This window comes from Alosa alosa, chromosome 2, assembly GCF_017589495.1.
Source record: "Alosa alosa isolate M-15738 ecotype Scorff River chromosome 2, AALO_Geno_1.1, whole genome shotgun sequence".
Taxonomy (NCBI): Eukaryota; Metazoa; Chordata; class Actinopteri; order Clupeiformes; family Clupeidae; genus Alosa; species Alosa alosa.
In genome coordinates this window covers 33,968,455-33,995,792 of record NC_063190.1, presented here as the reverse complement: position 1 = coordinate 33,995,792, position 27,338 = coordinate 33,968,455, and the positions used below count along the sequence as shown (strand labels likewise).

The window sequence follows — 27,338 nt, the reverse complement described above, 5'->3', positions numbered from 1 at the left end:
TCCTCTTTGTTGTTTTACTGCATTTTTATTTATGTATTTATTTATTTTTTAAATACTTGCTTAATATGATTAACGGGGCAGCCGTGGCCTACTGGTTAGGGCTATGGGCTTGTAACCGAAGGGTCGCCGGTTCGATCCCTGACCAGTAGGAATCATGTGGGTGGGGAAAGTGGTTGAGCACTGCTCTCCTATGACCACACCCACGGCTGAAGTGCCCTTGAGCACCTAACCCCTCACTGCTCCCCGAGCGCCGCTGTAGGAGGCAGCTCACGGCTCCGGGATTAGTGTGTGCTTCACCTCACTGTGTGTTCACTGTGTGCTGTGTGTTTCACTAATTCACAGATTGGGATAAATGCACAGACCAAATTTACCTCACGGGATCAAAAGAGAATATTTACTTATACTTATATACTATATGTGACCCAGTCTACACTTTCATATTGTGAACAAATTTCATGGGAAAACATACATTTTGACTGTTAAACCCTGACTTTATTTAGGTGAAGATTCAACACATTAGCGTGACAATTCACTTAAAACGGTGATTTTCTCCTCTTCTGGCGTATCGTGACGGAATAACCATGCCAACATTGGATGCGATTATCTTAGCGATTTAATTTTGTTTCTCAGTTTATTGGATTTAAAAATACTGTCAAATAATAATATAGAAAACATATGTTTTTATATTCAATATAAGTGTCAAAAATAAATGATTGAAATTTACACATATTTCAAAAATATATTGTGAAAATTCATTTCAAATATATGTTTGTGTGTATGGGTTTTTGGTAAAAACCAATACTTTCGGTGATGTGATGACATCATAGAAAAAAAATGAATGTAGCCTCTGACTGGAGTATTTTATCCAGACTTCTTGTGATCAGAATATTGAGTTTCAGGAAGATGATCCAGTGCAAGATGTGTAATGAGTAACGTGTAGGTTGCTCACACACGCAACACAACCAACCTCTAGTTTCTTAAGAACTTTCATCATCAGTTTCTTGAAAACTTTCATCTTCTAATTGGAACACATGGAACCAGTTATGTGGTTGCCCTGCAATGTTGCTTAAAACCTTGGCCCATGTATCACCTACTGTAACAACACAATGAAAAATGAATTGATCCCTTTGGTGTTAATATACCATTTAGCACTTACACGGTAGCCTACGTACCCAGTTAGTTAAAAACCAACTCAAACGGTCAAGATCCTTCCTGATCAACACCGTTCCACAGTGCAATATCAAGCAATCTGGGCATGCATTGACAATGTCAGGAACTTGACTCCACTTAGTACCACTTGACAAGTTCAGTTGTGACCTTTTGAGTACATCTCTGATAAAGTATTTAAGCTATGAAATGTACCAGGCAGGTCAGTATAGTTTATCTGTAGATTGTTTGCAGATTTATGGGATTTATGGCATGTTGCTCTCAAACAGTGTCCAGTTAATCAACAGAGATAGTTGAAGGAATCAACTGATGATGAGATGAAGGAATACATTAAATAGACAGATTTGCAAAGTGATTCATGCTCCCTTTAAATAGTATGTTTGAAATAAAAGTATTTTTAGTATTTTAGAATATAAACATGTATTTTAATTTGACATTTGATGAGTAGAAGGCACACCTATGACCCAGGTAAAGAATAGAAGGGACACCTATGACCCAGGTAGAGAATAGAAGGCACACCTATGACCCAGGTAGAGCGAAGGGACCTGTTGTTTCCGCCTGACACAAGTGGTTCTGTGCAGAAATATATTGAAATAGGGTGACCATGTGGTCAAAATGAATCCAAGACAACTGGTATGAAACTGCAGCTTTATTCTCGATACCGGGAGAATGTTGCACAGCAACAGTAGCACACAGTAAATAAAAAAAACACAGGATTGGTACAGCACATCGCATGTACCCCCTCCCTCTGTGTGGACTGTGGATATATGTCTATGTGTAATGGAATGAATGTGTCTACTCTGTTTCCTACTGTATGTGTTTTATACTACTCTTACCAGTGAGACCAAAGATCATTTTCATGCAGGCATGACAAAGTATATTCTATTCTAAATGTCAAGTAACAATCCCATCTGTGGGTTTGGTCCATATACTCTTAACACACACCCACGGAAAATCACAAGATGCCACCCTACCAGTGATCCATGTTTGTGTTAGTATCATGCCCTGGGGTCAGCACGATCACATACCTTAAAACAAACATACGCCTCACTAATGATTCCCACAGATGGAGGTTTCAAATAACACAGGTGGTATCTAAATGTACATAGGTCAAAGGATGGTTACCATATTCGAAAGCATGTAGGTTAAACAAAACATTTCATATGAAAACTACTCAGATGCTGTGCTTTATTAAAGTAATGACAGACTACATGGACTCTTGCGCAACAACAAAAAACTGGAGGAAAAAAAAACTGCCCACTTTCAGTAACATATTGTCATGGCTTTCATGTCATTCACAAACTTTCAAGGAACTGTGGGGACTCTGAGTCAACTGCTTTACTGAAGCTGTATAGCACTGTCCACTGTCACACTGCCTATATTGCAACCCCACAGCAATACTGATAGGCAGCATAGTCTAGCACTGACAGGCTTCTTCAACTCCAACTACCATACTGATGGCATTGTGTACACCAGCCATCATGGGGACCCAGTTCAGGATTCAGAACGAGGCATGTCATTTCTTGTCTTGCAGATTATTAACGGTCACATTCTCATGCTAATCAAATAGCTCACCTGTTGGGTCTTGTCCTGCTATTTGTACTTACCCTATAAAGCAAGCAGAACATTTCCCAATGACAAACCTATGTTATCAAACATCACAGACACAGGAGTCTGGGTGGGTGGAAATGAGTGGTGAGATTGGCAGGAGGCTTTTTTTCAGCCTACTAACACATCATTTAGCACACACATTTTATCCAAAGCGACTTACTCAAGGGCACAACGGTGGTTAAGTGCCTTCCTCAAGGGCACAACGGTGGTTAAGTGCCTTCCTCAAGGGCACAACGGTGGTTAAGTGCCTTCCTCAAGGGCACAACGGTGGTTAAGTGCCTTCCTCAAGGGCACAACGGTGGTTAAGTGCCTTCCTCAAGGGCACAACGGTGGTTAAGTGCCTTCCTCAAGGGCACAAAGGCAATCGCAAACCCGGCAATCATCATTCTTCCATCTCAAAAACATTATAAGTATAAGTATATATACTCTTTTGATCCCTATATAAGTATAAGTATATACTCTTTTGATCCCGTGAGGGAAATTTGGTCTCTGCATTTATCCCAATCCGTGAATTAGTAAAACACACACAGCACACAGTGAGGTGAAGCACACACTAATCCTGGCGCAGTGAGCTGCCTGCTACAACAGCGGCGCTCGGGGAGCAGCGAGAGGTTAGGTGCCTTGCTCAAGGGCACTTCAGCCGTGGCCGACTGGTCGGGGCTCGAACCGCCAACCCTCCGGTTGCAAGTCCAGAGTGCTAACCAGTGGGCCACGGCTGCCCAACATAGCAAGGATTCGCCCACTCCTCTCCCACTCTGACACCGAGCGTGTAACACACGCCCTCATCTCCTCCCGCCTAGACTACTGCAATGCCCTCGTCAGTGTCTGGTCTCCCCTCTCACTTACTCATCAGGCTTCAACATGTCCAAAATTCAGCTGCGCGGCTGCCAGACATCACACCCCCCCTGTGTTGCCCGACCCACACCACCAGACATCACACCCCCTGTGTTGCCCGACCTCCAGTGGCTCCCTGTCCTCCACTGAAGGGCATCATGTGCTGAAGCTGTCCAGGCTGACAGTCCCCAACCAGACACTACTGTGTGTGCATGAGTGTGTGTGTGTGTGTGTGTGTGTGAGAGAGAGTAGCTGTGTGTGCATGTGTGAGTAGCTGTGTGTGCATGAGTGTGTGTGTGTGTGTGTGTGTGTGTGTATGTGTGGCTGTTTGCGTGTGTGTGTGTGAGAGAGAGAGTAGCTGTGTGTGCATGTATGTGTTCATCCACCACCACAGATGTGTAGTTTCAGAAAGGAGCAGTAGAGCCACATACTGGAGCTCCCAGCCCCTAGTCCGAGCATGCCACTGTACTTATGAAGGGCCACTGACATATGTGTAACCTGTGGAGGATAGCTCTCTCTGTGACCTCTATGTGGCCTCTGAGGGACAGACCTGTAAGTGCAACCTCTGGAGGACAGCTTTATGTACCCGGTGGAAGACAGTTCTATACGTAACCGCTGGAGAACAGCAGAAGAGTTCCCATGATGTGTGCGTTGAGCTTGGGACCAAAATGCTCCTCTGTGCTCAGTGCCAGGCTTCATCCAGGCCTCCCCACACACACACACACACATGTGTGCACTGGCTCCCTGTCCCACTGAGGATTGACTTTAAAGTTTTCCTCCTTACCTTCAAGGCCCTAAATCAGTGGTCGCCAACCCGTCGATCGCGATCGACCAGTAGATCTTTAGGACTTGCCCAGTAGATCAAATCCAAATCCAAAGTCAAATTCAAGATCCAAATTCCCACATGTTCGCCAACGTTTACAGGGCGTACATTTCAGCGTGGGATAGCGCATGATTTATTCAAGACCTAGCCATCATAATGCGAGAAATTCCTGCATACATTTACAGTGCTGTCTGATAACACTAATCTAATAATGGAGCAGACCGGACGAACCAACTTCTGACTTGAACCGAATGTAACCCCATGATGCATTCACACACGCACACAGCACCACTTTGCAGGTGCGCTCTCTCTCTCTCTCTCTCTCTCAACAGGACTTGTCACCGCTGAAGTCAAATTATGCTAGGTGCTTCTACATCAACTGCTAACTGACAGAAAATAAAAAGTTTAGCGATCAGGAATTTGTTCTCCATTTGAAGAATGTAATCGATTGCGGACATGCACAGACTTGGAGTGCATTGTAGGCATAGGCTTAGGTTACTTTCACTTGATAGAGTGTGCATTCATTACGTGAAAGATGCTTCATACAAAAACAGCGATCAAACATCAAATTTATCATGACGTATTGTCACAAACACTTACTCCAATTAGAAAATCAAAACCAAATTCATGTAAGTAAAGACTATGTTAAAGTGTTCTTACACTTATCTCATTGACGCCTGTATAAGGGGGTGGAGGATGTGATATTTTTGACCTGATACATTTGCCTAAATAAAAGGCTTTAAATTAGAAGTATTTTAGCTTTGATTTTCTTTTGACGCTTCAAGGTAGATCTTGCCTTTGTTCAGGGCGAGGTTAGGGATCTTGGGCTCAAAAAGGTTGGTGACCACTGCCCTACATGGCTCTGCCCCCACACACCTGTCTGAACTCCTGCACCCCTACTGTCCTACACGCGCCCTGCGTTCCTCTCATCATGGCCTCCTCACTATCCCCTAAACCCGACTCCGCTCCATGGGCGACCGAGTATTTTTCTCAGCGCCCTCTTGCCTGTGGAATGCTCTGCCTCAGCAGATCAGATCTGCTGCCAGTATCAACTGCTTCAAGTCTCTCCTCAAAACCAAATCTTAGGATAGCTTTTAATCTATGATCTACATAGACCTTCTTTTATTGTCCTTTTAAATTGCTCTCTACTCACTTTTTAATTGCACTGGCATGTGTCTGCTTCTATCCACACTTGCGACTGCCTGTACTTTTTGTATGCCTCTTAATTATGTTTTTTTAATTCTACTTTCTTTCCTTTTATTTACACAATGTTTAGTGCTTCGAGTACATGATAAAGCACTCTACAATTAAAATGTATTATTATTATTAACGATGGAAGCCGGGTATTGAACCACAACATTTCAGGCTACTGCATGTTAGCTCCACCCCTTAAACTTTGGCAACAAGTACCGGTACCCATATGTGTGGCGCCTTCTGATGTACATGTTTTGAACTTGCTAATGTGAATCATAAGGCCTGTGTCTGTGGTGTCTGGATTGTCTTGTATCCGGTATTGTCAGAGATCTACATGAGTATTTGGTTTGATAGGAAACACCCTGATGAGGGTGTCTCTGCCACTAAGGGTGGGTTGATGTGGGCATTTTGTCTTATGCATTTGAAGGAACAAGTCAACATTTTTTACAATTAGCTTATTCGGCATCTCCCCTAGAGTTAGAAAAGATGATACAAACCTTTCTCTCAGCGTGCAGTCTGACGTACCCACCGTTAGCCCAGCTTAGCATAGTTCATCAGGTGGTCAGAACCAACTAGCCAAGTACTCCGAACATTTTCCTCCTTGCATCTTGACTTGTATAGTTACAACATGTACAACTACCAATGTAAAATGCCAGTTCCAAGTATGCATGCCTAAAAAAATCACTATGTTCTCATTTAGTGGAGGCACTGATAAAAAGCTTTTACTTCTGCAAATCTCCAAAGTAGCAGTGCTTCGCCGAAACGAGAAGAATATAGTTCCAAGTATGTAGGTTATGCTTAGAAAATTGTGTCATGTCAGGGGTATGTATTAGATATCTGACTCTGGTGTGAACGGCTAACAAGCTCATTTCCAAAAACGTAGGCGCGTTCCACAGAAGTTTCTCAGAACTACAACCACACGAATATTTCACATTTCTTAGAAATCCAACCACAATTTCACAAAACTATTGCCACAGAATCCACATCCCCCTTCTTTGCAAAATTAAACACTGCACTGCAACTCATTGTGGATACATTAGGTTTTTGTATCGTGCATTGATTTAAAGGGATTGCCTCACTGTGTAGTGTAGTCCACAGAGTAGCTAATGTTTAAATATTACGTCTGTTAATATGGTCATCTTCAGGCAGAGTCTTGTGCCCAACTCATCCCTGTGGTGGAGTGTGGAGATGTGGGGATGTGGGGATGGCGCTTTCACCCTGCTAGACCCTGTAAGGCAGTGATTCTCAAACTTTTTTTTGTTTTTTTCAAGCCCCACTTGGCCCAATCAACCAGGCAAAATGGAAACGTTTTTTTCATTTTGGTTAGTTATATTTCCCATCTCGGTCCGCTGGACCAGATGTTATTTTAATTCATATGTTGGTTTGTTTATAATTGTTCATGTGGCTGTTTTGTTTTGACAAAAAGACAGGCATTATTAAAGATATTTTTTATTTTCATTATTTCCTCATGTCCTACCTGTCATGTCTCTATTCCCCACTAGTGGGCCCCACCCCACACTTTGAGAACCACTGCTGTAAGGCAAACACTCTTTAATCCTAAAACAAAACAAGGGTAGAAACAAGACCACAGGAGCATGCCTGTTGCAGCTGTTTTTCTACATGCATACTTTCATTTAAAAAATAAACACAGTAGCACTGATGGATATAAACATTTTAATGTACAACAGCTTTAAACAACACATATCCTTTACAATAAAAAGATGCCACACATATCGGTTGGACATTCATGGAGTAGAAGACATGGCTGAAGGGCCGACGCCAGCCCGTCCCACCCGGCAGGCACGACCCAAATAAAATACCCAGAGACTCTGCATTAGGGGGGGAGAGCGCAGGAAAAAACCTGCTCACGGTCACCAACCCAACTCTTTTTTTTGTTAAAGCTTACGTTAAAAACTCCAATTCCCCCCCACAAGCAGTCTGTCCCCACAATCCTCCTGCTTTCAAAATGAGGCCCGGAGGTAAGAACTGTACCCTGGCAGCGGCAGACCCACGCAACTGGCCCACATCCGCACTCAATAGGAGCCAGACCTGAGCCAGAGTGTGTGTGTGTGTGTGTCTGCCGTGTGTGTGTTAGCTGGTGGCTGTTGAGAGCGGTGTTGGCCCTCAGGAGCTCGCTGGTGTTCATGGTTGCCAGGGGTACAGTTCCCCACTCCAGCCACAAACAAGAACCTGTTGCTGTAAAACTGAAAATACACGGTTGAATACAAAACCTAAAGTCATCCAAATTACTTGGACTGATTTATTTTTTGTGTGTTTTCTGTTTGGGGATATTTGCTCAAGTCCCCCTGGAATGATTCTTGATTATTTTTGTTTTTGTTGGTATTGTTGTTGTTTTTGTTTTGTGTGTTGGTTTTTCTCTGAACAGAGTTGCATTTTGTTGCAGGAAGGGTTGATACCGTAGACACAAAGTTGTTGAATGGAATTGAAAACAAGTGCATCATGGTCTGGCTTCTGCAGGTTCGGGGTCAGTGTTTGTTATTGCTCTCTTCCTGGGACGAGTTTGAGATGCCGTTCTGATTTTGGGAGGACCCTGACCCCAGCCCATACAACCGACCGCAGTACTTGGCGTCATCGATGTTGTCTTCAAAGAATAACTGTAGAATAAAAAAACAAATTGGCCTCCTCAGCGCTCTCAACCAGACACAAACTAGGGTCCCACAGGAACTTGACAACTAGCAGTGCTCACATTGTAGTGTGGTCTAGTGACACAATCCGAACACAAACACTTTCACTGATAACCTTTCATGTAGGGCTGTGCAATTAATGAAATGAATCGATTAATCGTCAATTATGACTTCCAACGATTATGAAAACAACATATTCGAAATATAACAATTATTTTGCTGCATTCAGTTTTATAACAATGCTCTCCTTTTGTTTTGAGTTGTCGTGTGTGTTATCTTTTTGATGTATTTTCTTCAGTTGAATTATATTTTAAATTCAATTTAACTCACTGTAAAAAAATTAAGTTTTGAAAATGGATGATGGCAAAATCACTGAGTAATTGTGTTCAACAATCGTGATCCCAATATTGACCCAAATAATCATGACAATGACTTTTGCCATAATTAATCAAGCAGCCCTACTTTAATGGAAACCCTGTCAGTTGTTAATTAATGTAAGACATGTGCATGTGAGATTAATGAATCTAGTAGAAATGTAATCCGATTGTGGCAAAACAAAGTCTGAAATCTGAGGATATACTGACTTATGTGCAGATTGATGCTTGAAACAACCTCAGCTTCACTCCTGGAGCAACCACTGAGAAATCTACCTCTCTTGTGTGGTTATAATTAAAGCGTAAGTTTGTTCATCTCGTGTGGTAAACACTAGCACAAGGTTTCCTTGAATGGGCAGTCTAGGGACGCAAAACAGATTTCTGAGAAAAGGAGCAGGTTGTACGGTACGGTATTGGAAGTGTGTACCTCTTTCATGCGGAAGAAAGCCATCCCAGTGAGCAGCGAGTCCGAGCCAGCTTGGTGCTGCCTGCCGATCCTCTTCAGCTCCAGCTGGTCTGCCACCTCCTGAAGACCGCCCTGCACAGGCAAACACACACACACATTAAAACACCATCACCTACTGAAGACCGCCCTGCACAGGCAAACACACACACACATTAAAACACCATCACCTCCTGAAGACCGCCCTGCACAGGCAAACACACACACACATTAAAACACCATCACCTCCTGAAGACCGCCCTGCACAGGCAAACACACACACACACACAGTAAAACACCATCACCTCCTGAAGACCCCCCCCTGCACAGGCAAACACACACACACATTAAAACACCATCACCTCCTGAAGACCGCCCTGCACAGGCAAACACACACACATTAAAACACCATCACCTCCTGAAGACCGCCCTGCACAGGCAAACACACACACACATTAAAACACCATCACCTCCTGAAGACCGCCCTGCACAGGCAAACACACACACATTAAAACACCATCACCTCCTGAAGACCGCCCTGCACAGGCAAACACACACACATTAAAACACCATCACCTCCTGAAAACCACCCTGCACAGGCAAACAAACACACATTAAAACACCATCACCTCCTGAAGACCCCCACAGACCCACACAAACACCTTAACATCCTATATTAACACCCAGAAATCCACACCTCAAACATCCACACACCACTCGTCAACTAGTTAATGAGTTCAAAACATGTTAAACATCTCCATCTACTAATTTAAAATAATTAACCATCTCTAATTAACATCAAATCAGATATCTGCAATACATCTATATTTACTCTACTCATGACACTGACCTAACCAAATGTCTACATTTAACTCGCATCAACCTTCTGCACATAAAATCTTGGCCACCGGCTCCACCTGCTGGTCAAACTACTCTGCCACCCATCCGACTCCACCTAACCAGGGGGCTCATTCATAAAGGCTGCTACGCAGTACGCACCAAAGAGTTGCGTGAACAGGGCTGAACTGTGCATGCTTATCTTTCACCGCCGACGTCGGAATTTATAGAAAAATTCTATACGGGCAAAGATACGCATTTCTACGCATCCTAAGTATAAGTATATATACTCTTTTGATCCCGTGAGGGAAATTTTGTCTCTGCATTTATCCCAATCCATGAATTAGTGAAACCCACACAGCGTACACACAGTGAGGTGAAGCACACACTAATCCCGGCGCAGTGAGCTGCCTGCATCAACAGCAGCGCTCGGGGAGCAGTGATGGGTTAGATGCCTTGCTCAAGGGCACTTCAGCCGTGCCAACTGGTCGGGGTTCGAACCGGCAACACGGTTACAAGTCCGAAGCGCTAACCAGTAGGCCACGGCTGCCTCTTTTCATGCGTAAGCAGATTGCAAGGTTTGGGCGTACGCCATGTTTAAGGATGGAATCTACGCTCAGTTTTATAAATGAGGCCTCAAGTCTCTGAACTTTCACTCAAACACCTCTCCTGCACCCCACTTATACAGAACATTCCCCAGCTCTCCCTATATCCATGTTGCTTTGGATGTAAAATATCAGTCAAAACAACAACACAAGCATTCATTGAAAGGACATCGAAAGGACACCGCTTTACATACTTGTGTATTAAAACCCACACATTTGACATCCATACATCCGTACATTGTGATTCGAGATTATTTTAACCCCACAGATTTTGTATTTTGACGATTTTTATGTTTTTATGTATGAATGCTATTTCATGCATATTGTCCATCATTGAATTTGATTTGTGTGGACACTGCTGTCTTTACTTCAAACTGGCCCTCAAGAACAATAAAGATTGATCCATGCACGTGCAGTGGCAGGGGTGAGTGGAGTGGATACCTTCAGGTTCTTGCAGCTCTTCATGAGGTACTTGACGTCATAGATGGCTGGGAAGAAGAGGTTGAGGATGTGGAAGAACTCGTGCTCTTCCTCGGGCAGCCTCGAGTCCGTCAGCAGCTTTACCAGGTAGCCGAAGTCGTAGCCACTGCAAAGGGAAGAGAGATGGCGTCAAAGAGACACATCGGCGTCAAAGAGACACATCAGCATCGAAGAGACACATCAGCATCGAAGAGACACATCAGCATCGAAGAGACACATCAGCATCGAAAAGACACATCAGCAATTAACATTAACATTTATCAATTTAACAGACGCTTCTATCCCAAGCGGCTTACATATTACATTACATTACTTTTGGCTGATGCATTTGTAACCACTGTCCCTGGAGCTTGGGGTTAAGTGCCTTGCTCAAGGGCACAACAGTGGAAACCGGGTATTGAACCCACAACTTCTTCAGGCTACTACATGCTAGCCCAGCTCCTTAACCACTACGCTACCACCGGCCCATTAATAAGATGGTGATATCTCTAGCAAGTTTGTTGTGTTTTGCCATTAGTAGACCAGCTAGTGCAAGCAAGGAAGGTTATGTCCATCCTAACATGTTCTAAAGATCTTAGAAATCTTGTCTCCACCACTGCAACAGCATAATGCTATGTTCCAGACCAGGGGTGGGTAGTAACATGTTACAAGTAACGCACATGAGTAAATAAGTATTTTTTTCGAGGAACGGCAACTTTCCATATTACTTTTTCAAAACTGTACTTCTACTCTTACTCAAATACATTTTGATAATCTACTCTTTACTCGATTACATTTTTAATTGCCAATTCCGTTACGAGTACAAGTATATTATCGGAGGAGAAAGTATCTCTAAGGAGAAAAGCGCTCCCTTGGTGCACAATGGCGTGGGAGAAAAGAAACAGGACTTCAGAATGCCCCTCGATTATAAAAGTAATGACTGGCCTATGCAGAATCAGACCATGTTGTAGTCTACTACACGGAAGTAGATCTAAGCTTAGTTAAAGGTTGTAACATAAATTATCACATTCATCTAATCTTTCCGCTAGCTGTCTGCCCTATAAGCAGGCTGTCAAAAAATGCATTTCTGTAGGTAGCCTAGGTTCCGAGATCTGTACACAAAAACAATTGCTACCAACAAGGGTTGGCAACCCACTCAAAGACAAAATAACGTGTTTCAACCAATAACCGACGAGAGAGAGAGTTTTAATTGCATGGGAGGGAGGGGGAGGGAGTAGCGAGCTAGCTCTCTGTTTTGTTTAAACATCAACAGAAGTGGCGTATCCCCGCTATCACTGATACAACCTTTAAGGCAATGACGTCCTGCCACCTGCTGCATCTTCTGGTAAGACTGAGTAGCAACGAGACGAGAGGTATGACATGACACGGAAACTTTCACCTATATTAATTTCTGGCCAGCATCGTTCAACAATCACATTGGACAAGGAAAGTAGGCCTACAACTTCATTCACAAGCAAAGCAAATGCACTGGAAATCGAGTGCCCAAGTTAGAAAAACCTAGCCTCCTATCCCCTAGCGTTCCTTTACGTAGCCTCAGTGTTGTCAGTGCAGGACATGGCAGAGACGGATGGCTGGAAAAAATAGCCTACTCTGTCGCTCTGTCCGAGTGGACATGCCTATGCTAATATGTAGCCTAAATATAGATCTACCCATAATGTAGCCATTGTTTTTAGGTTACATTGTCTGTATGGTGAAGTTATAACCAAACTTCCGTAGCTACTATTCTGGCTATGAATGACAAGGTAGCCTATAGAAGTGTGTCAAATAATATTAAAATATATTAAATAAAATATATTTGAATTGGGCTGTTAAAATATGGTTGTCTATATGATTAGCCTACAAAGGAAGAGAAAAGCAAACAGATGTAAAGGATAAGCTTACTTTTGCATCCCTTTCAAGGGCCATCAAAAATATAAAAATGTAGAAAAAAGTAACTTGTTACTTGAGTAATTAATTAACAAAGAACTTTTTACTTGATTTTACTTGAGTAGATTTCTCAGATGGGAATATTTACTTTTACTCAAGTAATTTTGTAAGGAAGTAAAATTACTTTTACTTGAGTATAGATTTTCACTACTCTACCCACTCTAGAAATTCATTTGTATTGAATTATTATCCTGGTGCCTTAACATGCGCTAATGCCCAACCCAGACTAGGGACTTTCCCAGAGTATAAACTAGCAGAGGAGCTGCAGAGCAGGTTCCGTCCTGTGTTGTGGCACGTGTGTTAAGACAAAGAAAAAACACACACCTGGCCAGGCCACACACACACACACACACACACACACACAATATCAACAGTATAAATGCACAACAAATCTAGTCTAGGGCATGATCTCTGTGCAAAATTCATAACGATAACACATTTCACAGACAGTAGCCAGCAGACCCCAGGTCTAGATAGCATAGACACAGAAAGCTACAGTGTGTTTGGTGGGGTGGTGGTGGTAGTAGTGCTCTAGTGCTTATGGATCTGGGCCTTCAAATTAACCACCTGAAGGCTGAGAGCTGCCGCCACTGTCTGAGCAAGGCACTTATCGTGTGTTCCATTTGTATGTGGTGATGGCTTAAGACAACCTGTAATTTGTGAATTTACGTAACTTTGAAGTCGTCAGAACTCGCCGTGAACTGAGGGTCCTCTGATTTGTACGAGACCGCTTCTTGTCAGACGACGTTAGGGGGGCGTGCCGTCGCGTTATTTTGCGTAACTTCTTGTTTTTGGTCATCTTACTAGTCGTAAGAAGAGCCCTTCGTACAAATGGAATGCCCGATAAAACCCGAGTTGCTCCAGTGGGACAATCCACAAAATCTCTAGCATCAGTATGTAGTTACAAAAACCTCATCTGTAGGCTACGCTCGGAAAAAACGGGTCGCCGGTGCTAGGCAAGTCCCTCCACTCGGCGGCCATATGGCAACGCTTTTTGGCCACTCATCGGGCATCCTATTCAGCAGAAATGCGCGTGCGCAAGGCTTCACGACACCAATCTTGCTCCAGCAGCGAGTTCACAACACATGATTGGCACGATGTCTTCACAACACACCATATGATTGGCTCAATATATTCACATCACGCCACATGATTGGCTCAATGTATTCACATGTCGACGTTTTGTCAAGGAAAGGGTGGGATAAGTGTAGACAACGGCCATATTGGCATTACAAACTAACCCCATGCATTTCTATGGAGGATTTTTTGAGTGCTGTGTCTCCTCATTAGAAAGTCTCTGGTAAAGCATCCATAGCACAGCCTGATGTTTTTGTAGCATGTGCTACATATAAGCACTGTAAAGCCCTGAGACACACACACACCAAACTCACACACACATGGCACTCATTTCAATCCATCATGCACACAAAGTAGGGCTACTGTGCTGGAGAAACCATGCATGCAGTCAAAACAGGCGGTGAGGCCCATTTTTGATTATTTACAGGCTCAATGCAGGGCACAAGTAGGAATCGGTTGAGTAAATGGTCACATTTTTTAACATCTAACATTCCCTCCACACTATACCATGTTTGCAAGTAATCTGGTGTTGCATGGAATTAAATTAGCAAAATGTTTTTGCCCAGTTATTAAATGAGCAATGATTTGCGCAGGATGTTATTAAAACATTCCATGGCATGTTGCGTGACATACAAATCAGGGTCCAGCCTTTGGTTAAAACATGGCACAACCTTTCACCCATTTAGTTTCTATGTTAGGCAAGTTGATAGGTGTGTTGGGGTACACGTTGTGCTGGCTTAACCTTGCTATTGTATTATCTTTTTCACTGATTATGGTCAAATCACTGTCTATGTTGTGAATGGGAGTGCACTGTTACGCTTTTTTGAATGGCATCATTGTGTGTTGACCTTGAGCTGTATCTGAGTGTTTCACTCACAGTGGTCTTAGTACAACCTGAAGCCTTGACTCTCTGTGCGTTTTATGGTTCAATGGGTGAAGATTAGGTCGAACACACTAATCTTATTTTTAAAACATAAAACCCTTAAACAAAACATTACCAAGGCTTTTAGATATGATGCTAGAGCTAAACTGTCACTGTGTCGACCCAAACCCAGAGGCTAGCGGTGTTCCTTGCTGCTGGACTCTGACCAGCAGGGGTGCGTAAAGGTGCATTTCTCCCCCAACCTATGACTGGGCACCCTCAGTGTAATCGTAGGGGTGCGTAAAGGTGCGTTTCTCCCCCAACCTATGACTGGGCACCCTCAGTATAAACGCAGGGGTATGTTGCACCCCACACCTATGACTGGGCACCCTCAGTATAAACGCAGGGGTACAATGCACCCCCCACCTATGACTGGGCACCCTCAGTGTACCACACAGTGAACAAGTGTGCCTTCTCACCCATTTTTGATATACCCTTAGCACCTGTAGAGTTGTACTGGATCCAGCCTTGCAGGTGGGTGCCTCCCCTTCTCACTCTATGCTAAAGGGGACCATGGCTGGCCACTAATGTGTACCAGTAGCTAGTCGTTACAGAGTTATGCAGTGAGAGATCCTAACTCCCACGACATCTTAAGAGGCGTGCTAGCAACACCAGCTGCTAGTACCTTTGGGTTTTAGCCTCCTCGGTAGAATGATGCTCTCATTCCACATACAAGATGTGGGTTCAAGACTAGCTGCTCGTAATACAGGCTACAGACCGCACACAGAGTCTCCACAACACAACTAGCCTGGCCCGGGAAGGGATGGAGAGTATGGCTCTGTTACTACAGAAACTGCTGCTTTTTAAGATATTTAACAGGGGAGCAAGGCAACAAGTGCTCTTTGAAACCGAAAAAACTATTTTTACTGCCTTCTAAGATACCTTAAAATTACCCCAAAAACAGTCGTCTTTGAAGACAGCATTGATCCATGTGTGGAGTGTGTGTATGAGGAGAGAGAGTGAGTGCGTGGAGAGTGTGTGCATGTGTGTGTGTGTGTTTATGTAGAGTGTGAAAGTGAGTGTGTGCATGGAAAAAGAGAGAGAGAGTGTGTGCATGAGTGTGTGGAGAGAATGAGTGAGTGCGTGGAGTGTGTGTGCATGTGTGTGTGTAATCCAGTCAAACCCACCTGTGGAAGGACAGCCACTTGACGTTCTCACACAGCACCAGGCCTGACGTCATGAGCAGTTCGGCGAAGTAGAGTGTGTCGATCCCCTCCTCCTCGTGCTTCTTAAACTGTAGGCCGGAGTTCTGCAAGAGGTCTATGGAGTCCTGGGAGTACATGTCCTCTCTGCAGGACAACGAAGAAGAGAACAAACACGTAGATAAGTATAACAGAACACAGAATGCGGCAGTATAACAGAACACAGAATGCGGCAGTATAACAGAACACAGAATGCGGCAGTATAACAGAACATCGAATGCGGCATTACAAGCTCTGAAAACAAATACTACCGAATGGTACACCCTCCCATACACACACAAACATAGCTTACTCATATCCAGTTTTTTTCTTCTTTTTAGATTAGCTATTTTTCTTACACCCCCTATTTTGAGCAAAACCCTTCTCTCCGACCTGTGCTCCTCAAAAGGTTTGTGGTGCCACCCACCTCTTACCCACAGCCCTAATCGGTGTCCCATATGAGACCAAACATGCAAGTTGCTCTCCATGCATCAAAGAAAGACCCTGGCTACAAAAACACAACTGCATTTCAAGGTAATGTTTATGAGCCCTCCTACGTTAAATTGAACTTGAAGTTGAACTGCCACGTTGTTGTCCCCTGAGGGTAGTCTCCATCTTCGTTCATAAACGTGAGACCAAGTTGAATGATCTTCAGTAAGTCGACATTACATCGCAGAAGCTGATATTGATAGTCCACAGTGCTCCGAAATTCTCCGATTGGTCTGACAACAACGCCAGGAAATTCTGTGTCCTGCAAAACAAAGTGTACAAAAACAGTGTAAGAGTCACACTTCTGTCAGTTACTTTAATGGGGCTTTCAGAATACTAGACATACTGCAACACACATATACATAAAGCAGTGGTTTACCATGGCAATGAAGTTGTAGCTCTGAACGATCTGTCGGATTTTCCTCATCTCCTCCTCAACGTTACTGGCCCATACTTCACAGATGATTTGGCTGGTATCCGCTAGAGCGGCAGGCATTTTTGCAGGTTGAAGAAATGACTGAAAACTCCTGGTTATTGTATCTCCGTCAGTAGCCAGTGAAGCACACTGTAACACAAGCAAGTTCAGTATCAGTGGTCAGAAGTATATTGGTCTGTACGTGAGAGTTTTAATGCAGTTAACAGTTAACAGTAGCCTCACTTCAATTTCTGTCAGGATTTGTCCAGAGAAGAGCACAGTGACGTTACATGATAAATGTTAAGTTATTCTGACCTGTAATTCAACAGCTAACTGCCTAGCATAGCCTACAAGCAAACACCGTTAGGTCGTCGTTACGCTAGCACAGCTAGAACTAATTGTTAACACTGGATAGGTGTAGCAATCATCACAGAAACAACTGCAGTTGTGAGTAAAAATGCTAACGTTACCTAAACGAATGTGACGACAAGCTACATTTACCTGTAGCGCGAATCGTGTTACAGGGAGCAAAGGAAGGCCATTGAAATAACGTAATATGATCTGAACATAGAGCCTGCGCTAACACGAGTAATGCAACCATCCAAGCTAAGTAAGCTAACGTTAGCGATAACTGGTTGCTAATATTGTTTTCATGGGTTAGCAGCCATAGCTGGCTTGCTAAGTTAGACAACGTTAGCATAGACAGCTTCTTTTGTTAGCTTGTGTAAATAGATAACTTCTTATTCACTTCTTTAAAGACGTATATTGTGTGTGTATTTAGGATATTTACACAGGTAAGAGATTAATGTTAGAAATAAAAGCAAAAATGTTGTACCTTTGTTGTGCGCGTGTGGGCTGATGTTGTGATGGGGCCGTAGCAAGACGTTGGTTCTTTCCTCTGTATCTAGGAAGTGGCAGACATGCTAACACGCAGGCGCATTTTGCATGGATCCTTTCCCCAAAACTTTACAAACGTGGGGAGTCAGACCCTTTGCCACTAGAGGGAGATCACGCTCCGTCTACAACAGAGCCGAAGATTTACAACTCTGGCGCGTGCGCACAGCAAACAAAATTCAGCACCTCTTCAAAAGCCTACCTGAGGCTATTCTAGATAGATAGATACTTTATTGATCCCCAAGGGGAAATATAATGAAATTCTATGAATTGCCTAGGGGTCAATTCTGAAAAGGGCTTCCGTTAAGACTTTTGCGGACATGTTTTGGTATAAGCTGTCACACTATTTTTATTAGGTAGACACCTAGACACCCATAGTCAAGTCAGGTCAAGTCAAGTTTATTTATATAGCACATTTCATACACAGAGGTCATTCAATGTGCTTTACATAAACAAAACCAAACGATAATAACAAATAAAAGCATAGAAGGGCAATATAGTCAAAGAATAGTTAAAAGTTAAAGATCATAATAAAAAGAAAACATAAAACACAAGGTAAAATCATTTAAAAATAAAGAATAATTAGTAAGCAAAAACAAAGGCAAAAAAAGTAAAAAAAGTAATAAAAGACAAAGTAGAATAATTATCGAGGCAGATTCAGAATTTGTAACTTCGGCACAAGTTAGCAGAAAGCGTCTGAGAACAGTTTGGTCTTAAGTCTAGATTTAAAACTGGCTACAGTTGGGGCCTTTTAATGTCATCAAAGTTGGTTCCACAGCTGAGCCGCATAGCAGCTAAAAGCTGCTTCACCATGTTTAGTTCTAACTGTAGGTTTTACTAGCAGGTTTTTCACCTGGGACCTGAGAGGGCGAAGGTGTGTACTGCTGAAGCATGTCTGACAAGTATTTAGGTCCTGCTCCATTTACTGATTTATAAACAAGCAATAGTGCTTTAAAGTCAATTCTGTGACTTACTGGAAGCCAGTGCAAGGACTTAAGAATTGGAGTAATGTGGTCAGTTCTTTTAGTTTTTGTTAGAGTCCTAGCTGCTGCATTTTGTATCACCTGAAGCTGTTTAATAGTCTTTTTTAGGAAGGCCTGTGAACAGTCCATTGCAGTAATCAACACTGCTGGAGATAAATGCATGAATGAGTTTTTTCTAAGTCATGTTTTGACATCAGCCCTCTGAGTTTGACAATATTTTTTGAGGTGGTAAAAGCTGATTTAGTTATCGCTTTCATGTGGCTGTTGAAATTTAGACTGTCAATTAATACACCAAGATTTTTAACAGTATCCTTTGCCTTCAACCCTTTTGTGTCAAGGAGAGTGGCAACCCTAAGTCTTTCCTCATTTTTACCAAATATAATTACTTCAGTTTTTTCTTTGTTCAGCTGAAGAAAATTTTGAGACATCAGGTGTTGATTTGTTCTATACACTGACACATAGATTCAAGAGGACCATAGTTGTTTGGTGATAGAGCTAAGTAAATTTGTGTGTCATCTGCATAGCTATGATATGAAATCAAATTATTTTTGAATGATTTGTCCAAGTGGGAGCATATAGAGGTTGAATAATAGTGGCCCCAAGATCGACCCTTGGGGAACACCACAGGTCAAGGGCGTTGGTGTTGAGGTACAGTTTCGATGGCAACAAAGAAGCTCCTTTCTTGTAGATATGATTTTAGCCAGCTGATAACTATGCCTGTAAATCCAACCCAGTGTTCTAGTCTGTGTAGTAAAATATTGTGATCAACAGTGTCAAATGCTGCACTAAGGTCCAGTAGCACTAGGACTGATGTTTTACCTGAATCTGTGTTGAGGCGTATGTCATTGGAAACTTTAATGAGAGCTGTTTCAGTGCTGTGATTTGCCCGAAAGCAGACTGAAAGTAATCAAAATACCCATTTGATGTTAGGAAGGTGGTTAATTGATTAAAGACTACTTTTTCAATAATTTTGCCAATAAAAGGTAGATTGGATATGGGCCTGTAATTGTTTAGCATGGAGGCATCAGGTTATTCTTCTTGAGAAGTGGCTTTACAACAGCTGTTTTCAGTGACTTAGGAAAAGTGCCAGACAGCAATGATACATTTACAATTTGAAGGACATCCGCCCGCTATGAGGTGAAAAACAGTTTTGAAGAAATTGGTAGGCAGAGTGTCTAAGACACATGTGGAAGGGCTGAGATTCTGTACCGTTTTTCAAGTGTTTAAGTAGTCTATCAAGCTGAACTCTGACATCAAGTTTAGTTTCCCTCTGTTTGTTGCTGGAAGTTCAGGTTGTTGAATTTGTAATTGAGCAGATATGTTGAGTCTGATTTTGTCAATTTTACCTAAAAAAGATGAAAACTCATTGCATTTATTAGTTGAGAGAAGTTCAGCTAATTGTGAGGGGGGGATTTGTTAACTTATCAACAGTTGAAAATAGAATCTGAGTGTTATTTGAACTTCTATTGATAATGTTAGAAAAGAAAGACTGTCTTGCTTTGCATATTTCAGAGTTATATGTGCGGAGCATCTCTTTATGGATTTCACAGTGGATCTGAAGTTTGTATTTACGCCATTTTCTTTCAGTCTTCCTACACTCTCTTTGTAAAAGTTTAACTGCTGGATTTTGCCTCCATGGTGCTTTCTGTTTGTCCTTAACTTTCTTGAATTGTAATGGAGCAATGTCATCCATAATGTTTGCCATTTTTGCATTAAAGTGATCAAATAAGTCTTCAGAGTCTGACAGTTGACTTGACTTTAGTGAAAGTGCTTGCTCAAAGAGAGCACTTGTCTGATCATTTATGATTCTCCTTTTTACCATCATAGCTGTGTTTTGAGTGTGTGGGGACATAGACACATCATAGAACACGCAAAAATGATCAGATAAGGCCAGGTCTTTAACAGCTGTAGAGACATCGAGACCCTTTGTGATAACAAGGTCGAGGGTATGGCGAGAAGAGTGTGTTGGCCCCTGTACATGCTGTGTTAGGGAGAAAGTATCGATTAGTGCAATGAATTCCTTGGCATAATTGTTTTCAGGATTATCCACATGCAAGTTTAGATCCCCTGATATAATAAGACAGTCATACTCTATGCAAACAACTGATAGCAGTTCACCTAGCTCTTCAAGAAAAACTTTAGCTGAATGTTTTGGAGGCCTGTAAATTGTCAGTAATAAAATCTGAGGAGAAGACTTAATGCATGCACACAGATATTCAAATGAAGTAAAGTCACCGAATGACGACTGATTGCACTGAAAAGACGTCTTGAAAATTGTGGCTATCCCCCACCTCTTTTATTTGCTCTGGTAGCACTCAAGAAACTGAAGTTTGGGGAGCTGATTCGATGAGAGTAGCAGCACTGTTTGCTTGATCTAACCATGTCTCAGTTAAAAGTAAAAAATCAAGGTTGTGTGTGCAAATTAGATCATGAATTAAGAATGATTTGTTTGAAAGAGATCTGATATTTAGGAGTGCTAGTTTTGCTAGTTTAAGTGTTGGGGAAATATGATCCATGGGGGAAATCTGAGGTTGATGTGGTACGGGTAGGCGATTGGACTGGTTTACCCTATAAGCTCGATGCATTTGTGTTCTATTTCTTGTCAATACAGGAATAGAGAATGTCATGGGCTTACTGGGTCCCGGCATGTTCTCAAAACTACTGTCAGTACCATTTATATTGCAGGGACCCTGAGAATATCATGCAATACAGTCATCATATAATTGTCCCCTGCTGCTGCCATCTGTATTTTCCACTGCACATTCCATGCTATATGCCGGCTGAGAAAATGAACTAAGAGGTTGCTGCTGCTTAAGAGATCCTTCTAAACGGGGAGGGGGAGGACAAGGGGGTGGAGGTGCCCTTCGCTTCTTTGGTGCTAATGATCTTGGGCTAGTAAAACTCTGCATGTCTACTGGTAGCAGTCTCTCCATTCTTGCAGGGAACATCATGTGCTTGGGTGGGGATGGTGATGGGTATTCAGGGAATCCTGTGGAGTTTGAGTGGGTGGTGGGATGAAGGGGTGGGGATGGGGATGGGAGATTAGGGGGGTTTGTGTGGCCTGCGGAGTTTGATTGGGTGGGGACGTGATTGGGTGTGGGTGGTGATGGGAAATCAAGGAGGTTGGGGTTGAAAATTGATCCAGAGTCTCCATCTGCCTGCTGAGGTTCTGGGAAGTTTGTTGCAGATGCTCCGCTTTCAGCATGTATTCCAGTAGTGTATTCCATGTTGTTGTGTCTTTGTGGTGACAAGGAGACGACGGAGGTGGGGAGGGGTATTGGTACTGGTGTTACAACATGACCCTTCCTTTCTGATATCCTCTCAGCAGCTTTGATAGGTGCTATCTCCTCATGCTCATCACATCCATTTGTTTGCTGAGATTCCAGGGAGTTTGACGCCAGTGATTGACTTTGAGTCATTTTAGCAGCACCCATCTTATCTTGTCCAGTGGACATGGCTTGGCATTGTTGAGCTGGTTGTTTATGTTTCTCCAAGGTCTGCATTTCAGTGGAGGCTAGCGGGTGGTTATCAGAGGGCCCCACAGCAGGGGAGGTTGGGCATATCTCTGTTTCAGCCTGTGCAGAGTGTTTTGGTTTAGCTGAGTTGTTGATGTCATCCGCTTGTTCCGTCTGTATGGCCACTGAGCGCTTATCAGAGGCTCGGCTCAAGGTTGGCAGAAAAAATGTTGGGTGCAGGGAGAGAGGTGATAGTATTCGGTTAAGATCTTGGCCCCAGTCCAACTCAGCTCTGTGCTATTTGGTCTGAAGTATTCCCTGCGATTCCAAAAAGGTTAAAATTGTCAATAAAATTCATCCCAACTGAAAAGCATGTTTTTGCGAGCCAGGTGTTTAAACTGAATAGTCTGGAAAATACAAAGTTTCCCTCTGCTGGGAGTGGGCCACTGATGAAAATTTGTATTCCAAGCTCATATAGGGCGAGAAAAGTTCCTTGAAATCTTCTTTGACATACAGCTGTTCTCTGTAGATGTCATTTGCTCCAACATGCACAATGATGCGCTTTGATAGTTGCATATTTTGACACCAGTTCTGCAAGCTTGTTTTTGTGTCAGACACTGAAGCATTTGGGAAAAACATACAATCATCCTTTCCCCATTTATATGTCTCACAGCAAAGTCGCCTAGAACGAGGGTTGTGGGATGAATAGGGGTCGAGTGCTGCTTCTTGTCTGTGCCCATCTTTCTATTGTTGTGGTTTGATCGCTGCCTGCTTTGGGTCTGTTCCTGGGAAATTCCTCTCTCACGTCCGGAGGCATTCAAATCTGTTCCATAGTGTTAGGGGCTGTGGGCTTCCCTTAGGACCACAAGCCCTGTAGTAGTTTGCTGATCTGTCTGTATTTCTGATACGAGGCCTGAAGTTAACATCTGAATTTACTGGTGTTGAGGTAATTACAGTTCTTGTATTACGTTTTTTGGTTTTTGGTCTGGCACCTTGCCTGTGCCAAGGCTCTGTACTCACATTTCCCTTTGTGAGGTCGATGCATTCATCTGCTCTATTAGCAGTGATATTAGACTGCTGGGTTACATTCTCTGCATTTCCAGTAGTTGCTGTACTCACTTCATGAGATGCCTCTCGTAGTTCATCTGTCGTTGATGGAAGGGCATGCATCTTTGATTCCAAAGTAGAAATCCTCTGTTCTAGCTCAGTACATTTTCGGCATGATCTCCTGGGTCTCTGGCGGAGGAGGCGCATTTTGTTTTAATCCAACTTCAAGGTGAATTGCCGTTCAGTTTTTGCCCGTTGACTTGGCTGGCTCATTTAAAGTAAAAAACTAACCACTAAAGTTTCAGATTTAAATGTACTGGTTTCACTGTCTTTGCTAAACTAGCTTGTAAATGAAATAAAAGAATGAAAAAGAGTGGAAATTGCTAAAAGGATAGGTGAAGCAGGAGCAGTGTGAAATGCGTCCTACTCGCTTGAGTAGGAGTTGAGTAGCACCATAGTAGTTGAGTAGTACCATAAGATATTAGGGTGGTTGTTTTTTGTGTGACTTGTATACGCCATAGATTGTATAGGCCTATGGTATAAGCAATTTCAGGCCAACTTTTTGGTTTCCTGCTCAACACGACATGCCAACAATGTTGAATATCTCCACAACCACAAGGAACATAGGCTTATACTTTTTTTTTTTTTAAGAGGTATCAAATGAAAGGTAACACTCATGGGCTGTCTGCAGAAGTGTCAGAATGGACATTTATTGTACAGTGTAAGAGACAACAGAACTAGAACATGAAAAAAACAATCTCTGCCTAAAGAGAACCAGTTTTCCAAATAAATATCAGGAAGCATAGTATCTCAAAACCTCTTTCAAAAGCTGGGGACAAGCATTCCATCCTTCATGTGCCAACCTAAACTGGTTGGTGAGGGTAACTGTGGATGGGAGACTAGTGACGGTTTCCAAACCTTTGTTTGATAGTGGGCCCTCATGAGGTGCAGAGACAAAGCATCCTGAGTTGGTGGTAAATCCACATTGGCTTTCACTTTTCGAAACAGGGCACAGCGAACATCATGGATTGAAGTGCTGGTCGTTTTTGGATCATACAGTTTGCACTGTTCTGCTGAGGATGGAATAGCTGGACTTGGTACTTGATCCTCTCCAAAGTTGTGGAGAAGATGAAGGCACAACCTCATGATGCCACAACTAAAGGATATGAGAGGCTCATCATTCAGTGCAGAGACACAGATGATGTACTGTTGTTGCATCTTGTGTTTGCAACCTGCTGAACCCAGAAATTTGGATGAAAGCAGGAACTGCCAAGAAACCATGCTACATTAAAAGTGCATGATATTAAAATGTCAAATGAGATTCTTGATGGTCTGTTGGCATTTCATGCCATCACTGGACGTGACACTACCAGTCAGTTCACTGGAATAGGAAAAAGGATGGCGTGGAGAGTATTCCAGTATTCCAGCAGTGCCCTCATCTTCTCCACAACTTTGCTGAGGATGAAGGCACTGCTGGAACACTTTCCACGCCGTCCTGTTTTAGACTACTGCCTAAGGGGGTATAGAGCATCGCTCCATGCAACACAGGGAAGGATCTGGAGTGACCATCTAACCAAGGCGAGCCAGAAATCCTCAAAGACGCTGTCACTGCACCACTGTTTTTTTTTTAACCAAGATTTACAATGAAGTCGATCCTTTCCCCAAAACTTTACAAACGTGGGGAGTCAGACCCTTTGCCACTAGAGGGAGATCACGCTCCGTCTACAACAGAGACGAAGATTTACAACTCTGACGCGTTCGCACAGCAAACAAAATTCAGCACCTCTTCATAAGCCTCTGAATCCAGCCGCGTCTATGTTGGCCAAAATGAACAAAAACCCAAAGAGAACTATTATTTAGGCTACTGCTTAGGGGGTATAGAGCATCCCTCCATGCAAAACAGGGAAGGATCTGGAGTGACCATCTAACCAAGGCAAGCCAAAAATCCTCAAAGACAATGTAACTACACCACTGTTTTTTTTACCAAGATTTACAATGATCCAAAGTCAATTACAATGGATGAGAACCAATCAAGCTGCAAATGCTGAAGTGCAAAAGTGAAAAACAAGTGTTTACCCGTGTGTGTGTTTGTGTGTGTTTGTGTATGTTTGGGGGCAGTATGGAAGATGAGAGATCTTTTAATTATTCTAATTAGTGTCATATGTCATTTGATTATTATATTTTATATTTTTTGGTTGCCTTTTCAACCAAAATTAATACACAGGACCAAGGGGTCTCACACCAGTGTGATGGGGAGGCTGAAAATGAAACGTTCTAAAGAATATCTGGGTTCATTGAATTCAACCAGAGCTTTATAGATAGAACCAGAGCCATCACATGGAATTTAAGAACCTTATTGTTGCGGAACAGAATCTTCTGTTAGACTGTTCAAAACTCCCCTGCTGAAGGGTTCATATTAACCAGTAGCATGTATTAAGTAGCTATTTCATTACTGTTATGAAAATGTTTTTATATGAAAAGCATAATTTGAATGATGTTTGTCTTTATTGTTGAGAACATTGTTTTCTTCTAGTAAATACATTTTACATTAATCAGACACTTTTGTCCAAAGCGACTTACAAAATATAATACAAATAATAATAAAATAAATGCTATGCCAGAGGGTGCTAGTGCAGAGGTTTAATTAGTCCAAGTGTAGCTGAAGGAGTTAGTGGTGGAAGAAGAAGGAGGAGGTAGAGGAGGGAAGAGGCAAGTCTATGGTACAGTAAGGGCATGTTATGCTACCCATACATCAGAAGACTTTGACAAGATTTGGGAAAGATTATTGAAAGATTGGAGTCAAAAGACTACAATACTCACGAGACTACAAAGACTACTCAAAAGACTACAATACTACAAAGACTACTCAGACTACAATACTACAAAGACTACTCAAAAGACTACAAGACTACAATAAAAGACTACAATACTTCAAGAATCTTTCCCAAATCTGGTCAAAGTCTTCTGGTGTAAGGATGGCTTCAGTTGTACTGAGGTGTTTCTCCATGAGTCAAGGGGATTCCTTTGTCCACGTTGTCCACGTCTCTCTTAACAGATGCCATGTTGCTGTGGTCGGTTGAAAGCAACAGCGTGGTCAGAGCCCTGAAGCTGGGAGACACGGTGACCCTGTCTGAAATCGAGGTGGAGTTTGAGGTCATGTGGTTTATTCTGCGCCCAAATAATACTCTGTCTCTGGCTATGCTGACCAACGTCCGGACGGATAAAGTCAGCCTCACCCCCACTCCCCAGTTTGGCCCCCGTCTGGTGCCTGCGTATCACAGCGGTCAGAAGCGGATGGAGCTGAGGATCGAGAACGTCACTTCAGAAGACGCGGGGCTCTATTACTGTGCTAAGCGCTTAGGAAACATGGTCCAGATCGGAAACTCCTCTGAAGTCACTCTGTCCAGTTAGTGGGGCTCCTATCCATCATTCACCGTGTGTGTGTGTGTGTGTGATAGATAGATAGATAGATAGATAGATAGATCTCCAAGGGGAAATTCAAGAAGTGTGTGTGTGAGAGAGAGAGAGTGAGTGAGAGTGAGAATGAAAGTGAGAGTGAGAAAGAGAGTTTTGTAAGTAAATTTCTAAAAATGTGTGTGTGTGTGTGTGTGTGTGTGTGTGTGTGTGTGTGTGCGTGTGTGCTTTATTCACCACACCTGACTCTTTTGTTTGTTGCAGACCACAAATAACCAAAAGCACATGAGCCTGCAGGGTCCCCACAGCATCCTGTAGAGGAGAGATCACCTTTCATTAAAGGTGCTCTAAGCGATGCCAGGCGTTTTTCAGGCTAAAACATTTTATGTCACTTACTGCAAACAGCACCTAACCAACCGCTAGCTGTCTGTGAATACACTTAAAAAAAAATGCGATCTCTGTGGACAGCCCAGGCTCCAAGAACGGCAACAAAAACAACCTGGGCAAACCTAGCCCATGAAAA

At 42.8% G+C, this 27,338-nt stretch overlaps 1 protein-coding gene across 1 annotated transcript; it reads right to left on the bottom strand.

Annotated features, from left to right (window-relative positions):
* Positions 1–7,289: 7,289 nt before the first annotated feature.
* Positions 7,290–18,006, bottom strand: cnot8 (CCR4-NOT transcription complex, subunit 8). The gene is made up of 7 exons (XM_048238125.1): positions 17,858–18,006; positions 16,987–17,172; positions 16,676–16,869; positions 16,065–16,226; positions 10,974–11,118; positions 9,076–9,186; positions 7,290–8,244 (listed from the first exon to the last, which is right to left on the bottom strand). Exons 2-7 carry the CDS (start codon positions 17,101–17,103, stop codon positions 8,116–8,118), a joined length of 858 nt encoding a protein of 285 aa, XP_048094082.1. The 5' UTR covers positions 17,104–17,172; positions 17,858–18,006; the 3' UTR covers positions 7,290–8,115.
* Positions 18,007–27,338: the final 9,332 nt, after the last annotated feature.

What these genes read in the sequence shown, in the direction of transcription:
- cnot8 (XM_048238125.1), bottom strand. Translation starts at nt 17,103, where the DNA reads ATGCCTGCCGCTCTAGCGGATACCAGCCAAATCATCTGTGAAGTATGG. An exon ending in GCTACAACTTCATTGCCATG is followed by an intron (nt 16,870 to 16,986) that starts GTAAACCACTGC and finishes TTTGTTTTGCAG; the next exon opens with GACACAGAATTTCCTGGCGT. An exon ending in AAGTGGCTGTCCTTCCACAG is followed by an intron (nt 11,119 to 16,064) that starts GTGGGTTTGACT and finishes TTCCCTTTGCAG; the next exon opens with TGGCTACGACTTCGGCTACC.